Source organism: Arachis hypogaea, chromosome 16 (assembly GCF_003086295.3).
Source record: "Arachis hypogaea cultivar Tifrunner chromosome 16, arahy.Tifrunner.gnm2.J5K5, whole genome shotgun sequence".
Classification (NCBI taxonomy): Eukaryota; Viridiplantae; Streptophyta; class Magnoliopsida; order Fabales; family Fabaceae; genus Arachis; species Arachis hypogaea.
Genome location: NC_092051.1, coordinates 134,373,004 through 134,382,346, shown reverse-complemented (window position 1 = coordinate 134,382,346; position 9,343 = coordinate 134,373,004). Strand labels below are relative to the sequence as shown.

Here is a 9,343-nt window from a genome sequence, read left to right as displayed (position 1 = left end):
GAGGAGGGAGGAAGGAGGAAGGAGGAAGGAAGCTTTCAGCATGAAACGACGTCGTTTCATCTCATTTTGGTGCCACAGCCAAAATGGCGTCGTTTCAATAAGGCCCACGTGTCACGAAGGCTGCCAGCTCAGCTTTCCGGTTGTGCCAGGTGTCCAGAAATTGCCGGAAGGATAACTTTGAGTCCCGGAGTGCAAGTTCGGGGATGACTTTGAGGAACTTTTAAGTTCAGGGACTACTATGAGGCTCGAGTGCAACTTCAGGGACTACATTGAGGCTTATGTTAGGTACCAGACAAATGACACAGCAAAATATAGAGATGAAAAATTAGAAATTTGTATAAAATATGGAATAATTGAATAACTTTTTTTGAGAATTACAACTTCTCTCTATCACAAGGAGACTACAATAACACTCTCTCTTGACAAAAGGAGAACACACTTCTCTCTCTATATATAGGAGAAAACTACTCAAAGAAATATTATGTTATTCTATCTGGATGACTTGATTGAAATGAATTAAAGAAAAACTCAATTTATAGGTGAGTCTCTTCAATATGAACCATCCGTCCATTAGAGGTATATAATTCTTCTCTTTTTCAACCACTAAAATTCTAAGGTTATAAACTAAGATTGTTTATTACCTCTCATTTTATTTAGTTATTATTTATTTATATATTTTCTAAAATTAGCTTTACTAATTTTCACAATCTCCCACTTAAAGCTAATTTTGATAAATTTTCAAAATTCATATTGCTCATGTATTCCATAGGCCGTACGAGGATCTACACCATTCAAACTTTTCTGTGTTGATTGGTTTTGTCATGGCATCTACTAGGTTATCTTTAGTGTGAATCTTCTGCATATCAACACTTCCTTCTTCTACTACTTCCCAAAAAAAGTGATATTGTACTCCAATGTGTTTTGTTCTTGAATGAAAGGCAGGATTCCTTGCAATGTACAAGGCACTTTGACTGTCACAATACACAGAAATCTTCTATTGTTTGTGCCCGAGTTCTTCTATCAACCTTTGGATCCAAATAGCTTCCTTGCATGCTTGTGTAGCTGCCATATATTCAGCTTCTGTAGTAGATAAAGCTACAACAGTCTGTAATTTAAATAGCCAGCTCACAGCTCCTCCTGCAAGTGTAAACACATAGCTTGTAGTAGATTTTCGTTTATCAAGATTACCTGCAAAGTCTGAGTCGACATATCCATTGACAATGAATTCTGATCCTCCAAAACATAATGCAACATTTGAGGTTCCTTTGATGTATCTCAAGATCCTCTTAACAACATTCCAATGCTCTTTACCCGGATCTACCATAAATCGACTTACCACCGCAACTGCTTGAGCAATATCTGGCCTTGTACAGATAATGGCATACATAAGGCTTCCCACTGTTGATGCATACGGTACTCGAGACATTTCCATCCTCTTTGCTTCACTACTAGGGCACATACTTGAGGATAATATAAAATTCATAGGAAGTGGGGTTGAAATTGGCTTACATTCTTGCATGTTGAAGCGTTGCAAGATCTTCTTCAAATAATTCTTTTGCGATAGCCAAATCTTCCTATCCTTTTTGTCTCGGTGAATTTGCATCCCTAAAATCTTGTTTGCTGGTCCCAAGTCTTTTATATCAAACTCCCTAGCCAACTGTGCCTTCAATTCTTGGATTTGATCTTTGTTGGGACCTACCACCAACATGTCATCCACATACAACAGCAGAATGATAAAACCATTATCACCAGACCTCTTGTAATAAGTACGATGATCTGAACTAAGTCTATTGTATCCAAGGCTAATAGTGAAAGAATCAAATCTCTTGTACCAACACCTTGGCGCCTGCTTTAGACCGTACAGAGATTTAGTTAACCTACAAATCAAGTTTTCTTTTCCTTGTTCTTCAAAACCTTCTGGTTGGAGCATATATATCTCTTATTCAAGTTCTCCATGAAGAAAAGCAGTCTTTACATCTAATTGCTCTAGATGTAAATCAAATGCAGTACACATAGCCAAAACTACTCTAATAGTAGTTAGTCTCACCACTGGAGAAAATATTTCATTGAAGTCAACACCTTCTTTCTGAGCATATCCCTTGACAACCAATCTTGCACGATATCGTTCCACCTGATCATTACTATCTCGTTTGATCTTGTAAACCCATTTGTTACCAATGGCTTTCCGACCTGCTGGAAGTTCAACAAGTTTCCAGGTATGGTTTCTATGTAATGCCTCAATTTCTTCTTGCATTGCTGTCATCCACATAGAAGCGTCTGGATTGTGCATAGCCTCCATAAAAGTTGTTGGCTCTCCATCTTCTGTCAAAAGACAATATGTATCATGGTTTTTCAAAACATAATTTGAGTGCCATGATGGTGTTCTTCTTTGTCGAGTGGATCGACGAACTTCTATGTCATTGGCCTTTGCTTCTTGTTCTTTGTGTTGTGGTTTTGCTTCAGAAATATCACATTCTCTGCATTTTTCATCTATTTGAACAGTGGTTATCTCTTTAACAGTGCTATCATTTTCTTGTTCCTTTTTCAATTCATCTTCTGCAAATATCACATCTCTACTAACAACTACCTTGTGGGCAGTGGGATCCCACAGGCGATACCCCTTAACTCCGTCAGCATAACCCAAGAATATACATTTTCTAGATTTTGGGTCTAGCTTTGTTCTTTCTTGGGAATTGTACATCACGTACACAGGACAACCAAATATATGTAAAGAAGAATAATTAGGTGGCTTACCTTGTCACATCTCCATTAGTGTCTTTAACCCAATTGCAGTTGATGGTGACCGATTTATCACATAACAGGCGATTTTAACAGCTTCTGCCCAAAAAGACTTGGCTAAACCTACAGTTTGCAACATAGCTCGTGCTCTTTCTAGGAGAGTCCTATTCATTTGCTCTGCTACACCATTTTGCTGAGGCGTATATGCAACTGTGAATTGTCGTTGAATACCTGCTTGCTTGCAAAATGTTAGAAAATCACCATCGACATATTCTCCTCCATTATCTGTCCTTAAACACTTGATCTTCTTTCCAGATTCAAGTTCTAACTTTGCTTTGAACTCTTTGAACATCGCAAACACGTTTGACTTCTTCTTGATCGGGTACACACATATCCTCCTAGAGTAATCATCAATAAATGATACAAGATATTTTGCTCCTCCTAGGGACATCTCCGGCGATTCCCACACATAAGAATAAATCAACTCCAATATGTGCTTGCTCTGAGCAGTTGATCTACCAAACGTCAATCTATGTTGTTTGCTTGTAACGCAGTGCTTACAAAACGGTAAGTTTACCGATTTGAGCCCGGGAATGAGATTACATTCTACAAGAATCTTCAAGCCTCGTTCTGACATGTGGCCTAGTTTGCAATGCCATATCATCATCATTTCTTCTTGGCTTGTTAAAGTAACTGATGCCTCTCCTCTTGTAAAGTATCTCCCACAAGCATGTATAGATTTGCTGCAATCTTTTCTGCTTTTATTACCCAAGAGCTCCTTTAACAACTTTTAAGATCCCACCTTCAATATGGGTCTTACAACCAAGTTCATCCAATTTCCCAATCGACAACAAATTCTTCTTCAAGCCTTTCACGTGTCTTACCCTTGAAGTGAACGAATAGAACCATCAAACATTTTTATTTTGACAGTACCCATTCCAACAATTTCTAAGGCATGATCGTTTCCCATAAACACCAATCCTTCCGAGACAGGTTCATATGTACAAAACCAATCACGATGAGGAGTCATGTGCCATGTTGCTCCTGAATCAACAATCCAAACATCAGTGAGCTGTTTACTGCCTTTAGAACCAGTTGTTGCTTCGTCATACAGGATTTCTCCATCATCAGAGGTGCTCGCAACACATCCTTGAGAACTTGATCCTTCTGGAATCTTCTCCATACTCTTCTTATTCCAACAATCTTTTTTGAAGTGCCCTCTCTTTCCACAATTGTAGCATTTGACCTGCTTCTTACTTTGTGACTTTGGTCTACTTTGACTCCCACTGGAACCACGCTCTATTGATCTTCCTCTTATCATCAACAAAGCCTCTACTTGTTTTGAGCTCTCTAATCTATCTTCCTTATTCTTGCGCCTAGATTCTTCTCCAAGAACCGCAGTAGCCATGTCATTAAAAGAAAGATAATCAGTCAAAACATTACTAGTTAAGTTAATGATAAGTTGATCATATGAATCTGGTAGACTTTGAAGTAAGAGCTCTGCACGTTCATTTTCCGCTATGGTATATTCCAACGATGAAAGTTGGGAGAATAGCGTATTTAGATTGTTGATGTGATCCGTTGCCGATGTTGACTCACTCATTCGAAGAGTATAAAGTCTTCTCTTCAAGAATATCTTGTTGTGAAGTGACTTGACTTCATATAATTTGGTGAGAGCATCCCAAATTTTCTTTGCTATCTTTTTCTCTGCTACACTTGATAAAACTGAATCAGCTAGTGCCAAGTGTAAGTTTGCAACAGCATTATTGTCCATCTCCTTCCATTTTTCATCTGTAATTCCAGTGGGTCTACCTTCAATTGCTGTCACGTAATTGTCTTTTCTCATAATGGCTTTTATCTTCAATATCCATATGGAAAAATTACTCCAACTGAATTTCAGAATTTCATACTTTGCTGCCATTTTTTTAGACGGTAACTCACAGCGGGGAAAAAAATTATATTAATCAGCAACCTTTGGTGGCTCTGATACCACTGTTAGGTACCATACAAATGACACAGCAAAATATAGAGATGAAAAATTAGAAATTTGTATAAAATATGGAAACAATTGAATAACTTTTTTTGAGAATTACAACTTCTCTCTATCACAAGGAGACTACAATAACACTCTCTCTTGACAAAAGGAGAACACACTTCTCTCTCTATATATAGGAGAAAACTACTCAAAGAAATATTATGTTATTCTATTTGGATGACTTGATTGAAATGAATTAAAGAAAAACTCAATTTATAGGTGAGTCTCTTTAATATGAACCATCCGTCAATTAGAGGTATATAATTCTTCTCTTTTTCAACCACTAAAATTCTAAGGTTATAAACTAAGATTGTTTATTACCTCTCATTTTATTTAGTTATTATTTATTTATATATTTTCTAAAATTTGCTTTACTAATTTTCACAGCTTATCTCTATAAATTACTAACCCGTTGTTTGTGGTATGCCTTACCCAATTGTGAGGTAATCAAATCTAAGATATTGAATGAGGTTACCGTATGGTTGGATCTAAATTTCAAAATCAACTCAGCTGTACAAACTGTTACGGTCATGAAGCTAATAAATTAACTTCATTTAAATAGTAAGTCACAATTTAAATTAAAGTAACACAATTAACCAAAGCCATGCAAATATAATTTCGATCACCCATTTATGTTACTATATAAATCCATCGAATTTGGAATTCTAAAGGGTGAATGGATGCAAATCGCATATAACGCCCAAGGGAGTACGTTTTCGCATATAAACTACTAGCCAAATGTGCTTTAAGGTAATAAGACTCAACCTATTTAATTTACACACAAAACCCGTATTTATAGATTTCGAATTCACTTTATTTGTATTATATTGCACTACACGAATAATTTTTTTTAAAATTTAAATTAATCCATTATAATATTAATAGTTATGTAAATTAAAAATATAAAAATATTTAAATTATTCGTTACGTAAATTATTTTTATATTAGTTTCTTTGTTGATGATAATTAATTATAGTAGGAGTACATAAAGAGTACATAATATTGAACACCAATATTATTTTTAATTTTTTGTTTTCATTTGTTTGAAATAAAAGTTTGTTTAGTACAATTTAATTCGAATCAACTGAAGTTTACACATACAACATAACTATCAAAAAGACCAACAATTTCTTTTAACATCAAAATAAAAACTATCAAAAAGACCAACAGTTTCTTTAACATCACACTAATGAAACCAGGTACATGTATTCACTCATTACCCCTTGACAAAATGATCTTATGGTTATCTAAATTTAGCAACAGTGTGTTGGGCACTTTGACTAGCCATCCTAAACTTTTGAAGCCAGTAACTTTAGGTGTTAATGGTTGAAGCTCTTTGATCATGTAGAAATGATGTCTTAGCTGACCCACAATTCTTGGCATGGCAAGATCTTTTTCCACCACTTCTTTAGGTGTTAATGGTTGAAACTCCTTGATCATGCAAAAATGGTGTCTTGGCTGACCCACAATTCTTGGCATGGCAAGATCTTTTTCCACCAAGCTGACTTTGTCTCAAATCGGACCCTAATGACTGGACAATAAGTTGAGATTCAGTCTTTTTCCATACTTAGTATTGAAAAAATGAAATAGTAAATTATCATACGGTAACACTACCATTAACGACTTTAAATTTAGCACTAACCTCATCTAACATGTCCTCGTTGTTTGCTGTGCAATTTCGCCGATCATGTCCAAAACCGTGGCAGCGCCTGCACTGCCTAGCCATTTTGTCGTTGCCGGTTGACCGCGGTGTACCTTTTGACTTGATAATCTTTGAATCTAAAATATCTTCACCATCTACAGTATCATGCACGAAAGTTGAACTATTACCCTTCGGAACTTTCGCTTCAATCTCTTTTAATAGCTGTGCTATCTTGGCAGCAGCGTACTTGTACGTGGCAGGCCGTTGAGCCGCTAACAAACACATAGGGAGGCAAGAAGTCCACAACGAACCATACCGCCCCCGAAATGCTCTATTACTATCCAAACCTCTGTCCAAGTCGTGGAATGATCCAGACTTAGCATCTTTGCACCACCTTTTCCGCACCAACCACATTGCAAGGCATCCTTCTCCAGCTCTTTCAAAACACAGAATTCTAATGCTGTTCTAAAGCTTGCAAGAACACTCATACCTTTCAGAATTGCTTTCATACAGTACAGAGTAAACCCGACGGGGCTTACGAAACTTTCTAAACATGAACTTCTCTGTGCTACCATAACTCTCCCTATGAAGAACTATCAACGCAGCCATCCCTTCAATCTATTTCTTGACCTCGAAGAATATCTCTCTAGTGTAGATTTGTGACATGGCCCTCTCAATTGATTCCAGTCCAGTAGTTATGACCGGTTCTGAATATAGAGATTTGTAATCCGCGATAAACTCATTATTCCTGTAGTCCTTAACCACACGTTTAAGATTCTCGACCAACTCCAACAAACAATTCGATGACTTGATAAACCTTTTAAGCAATGCATTAATACCCTCGCGTCTTGACGTCGTTCTCAACCCAGCACAAAACGTATCACACAAATATGCATTTGCCCAATGTACCCTCTTCTCGTACGTTGCCCAAATCCATTCGTTCTCCTGTAACCCGAATGCATCAACCATGTCTGCCCAATACTGATCAAACTCCTCTACCTCAAAATGACCATACACAGCAGTCTTAAAAGCAGCACAAAAATCATTATCCTTGATGTTTGAAACAGCATTCCACGCTAAGTGCCAGGTGCAAAGTCGATGCGTGGCATTAGGGAATTCTGTCCTAATAGCCTCCTTCGTTGACTCGTCTCCATCTGTAACCACAACTTTGGGCTATTTTTGATGCATGACCTCAAGGAAAGTGCCTAGCAGCCACTTATAAGATGGAATTTTCTCGTCCTCCAGCAACCCGAAACCAAAAATTATTGTCTGTCGGTGGTGATTAGTGCCAGAAAATATTACTAAAGGCCGCTTGTATAGATTTTCCTATATGTCGAATCAAATGCCAACACGTCACCAAAGCACTCATAGTCATACTGCATCGCTCCGTCTGACCAAAACAGATGACCAAGGTGGTTTTCGGGACAATATGTGTACATCACAACAGCTAATGGATCCATCTCAGTTTTTCCCTTCAGATAACTTATTGCTGCTGCCGCATTGCCCTGAACAATCCGAGAGCGACGTACATCGTCGATATAGTTGTAAACATCCTTCTTTATGAAGTGCAAGTTTTGATAACCCCCAGACAAATATGCAAAGAACCACATGATCTGATTGGTTTGGAATCCTGCTTCGTGCATACTATGAATGTGGGCTTTATCACCTTCGTTGATATTGCGGTGGGCTGCCATCACATTAGTGAAAGCAGGCAAAGTCAAATCATGATTGTGATCTTGAACAAATGTCTTCGTCCTCCACTTGCCACTCTGTTTGTCTAAAAATACAACGAACTTCGCACTACAGTTGGTCCTAGTATCTGCCTTATGCGCCCTCTTCCTATCCGCCCTCTCATAGTGCTTCTTCTCCCGCAAGCCCTGTCGATTGCAATAGGAAAATTTTCTCACAACATTTCCTTCATCATCTTTAATGGAATCCCCTTTTTGAACAGCAAATCCAGTCGCCTTTGCATACTCCACATATCTTGCATAAGCATCTTCAACCCTATGAAATTCGGCATCGGCCAATGCAGCCGCGGTTGAAAACATCGAAGTGTCCACATCATCACTCATTTCATTGCCTGAACCACGTGGTGACTCCGATGAAGGCATTCTGCCACCATCGTCCCCTTCACCAAATACATCAACTCTCTCTACCGTCTCACTATCCTTGCACACTCGTGACGGTGACTCTAACCCCTTAGACACCTCTTCCTCTTCCTCTTCGGACTCACTACTCCATCCATCGGTCCATTGACCCGAAAAGTCCGAGTTCCCTTCGCTGCCACTATCCATTCCAAGGCGTTATTAAGTATCTGCATTATACAATTCAAATTTAAACATACTGGCAACACCGAAGATAACATAAAATTCTAACATTTGATTCACAACATTGATCACAATTCAAAAAAAAAGTATAATTTTCAATTCTCTTAAGAATTCCAATTCTCTTCAAATTAAATCAGACGAAGAATAGAGTGCTACTTGGCTTTCATAATGCTTTGAAGATATTTTAAAGCCTTTAGCTAATTATACAAAAGCAACAACTTTATATATAAAAGAATAATTTCATATCAAAGAAAGAAACACGTTTATTTTATTTACCTCGTCAATCCTTGTGATTCTGGTAGTCCAACCCTTATAAAAAATGGGAGAAAGAAGATACATAAGAGAATTTATTTAAACTCAGATATTGGAGAGGAAACAGTACTAGTGGAACTAAAGTATAACTCAAGAGTAACACGTTAATTTTATGCAGAACGGAAATTGGAAATCAAAATCAAATAAAACAAGAAAAACTCAAATACATACATTAGATCATAGCTTATAGTGGAATTTGTAGAAAAGTATTAAAATCTCCTTCAATCCTTCCAACAAAAGGAGACAAAGAAGATAAACAATTTCTTATTTTGAATCAAGGATATCAGA

At 37.4% G+C, this 9,343-nt stretch overlaps 1 protein-coding gene across 1 annotated transcript; it reads right to left on the bottom strand.

The window, feature by feature from the left end:
• Window positions 1-7,034: 7,034 nt before the first annotated feature.
• Window positions 7,035-8,710, bottom strand: LOC112757616 (protein FAR1-RELATED SEQUENCE 5-like). The gene is made up of 2 exons (XM_025806171.1): window positions 7,763-8,710; window positions 7,035-7,589 (listed from the first exon to the last, which is right to left on the bottom strand). Exons 1-2 carry the CDS (start codon window positions 8,708-8,710, stop codon window positions 7,035-7,037), a joined length of 1,503 nt encoding a protein of 500 aa, XP_025661956.1.
• Between the last annotated feature and the right edge of the window lie 633 nt (window positions 8,711-9,343).

What these genes read in the sequence shown, in the direction of transcription:
- LOC112757616 (XM_025806171.1), bottom strand. Translation starts at nt 8,710, where the DNA reads ATGGATAGTGGCAGCGAAGGGAACTCGGACTTTTCGGGTCAATGGACC. An exon ending in AGTGCTTTGGTGACGTGTTG is followed by an intron (nt 7,590 to 7,762) that starts GCATTTGATTCG and finishes CATCAAAAATAG; the next exon opens with CCCAAAGTTGTGGTTACAGA.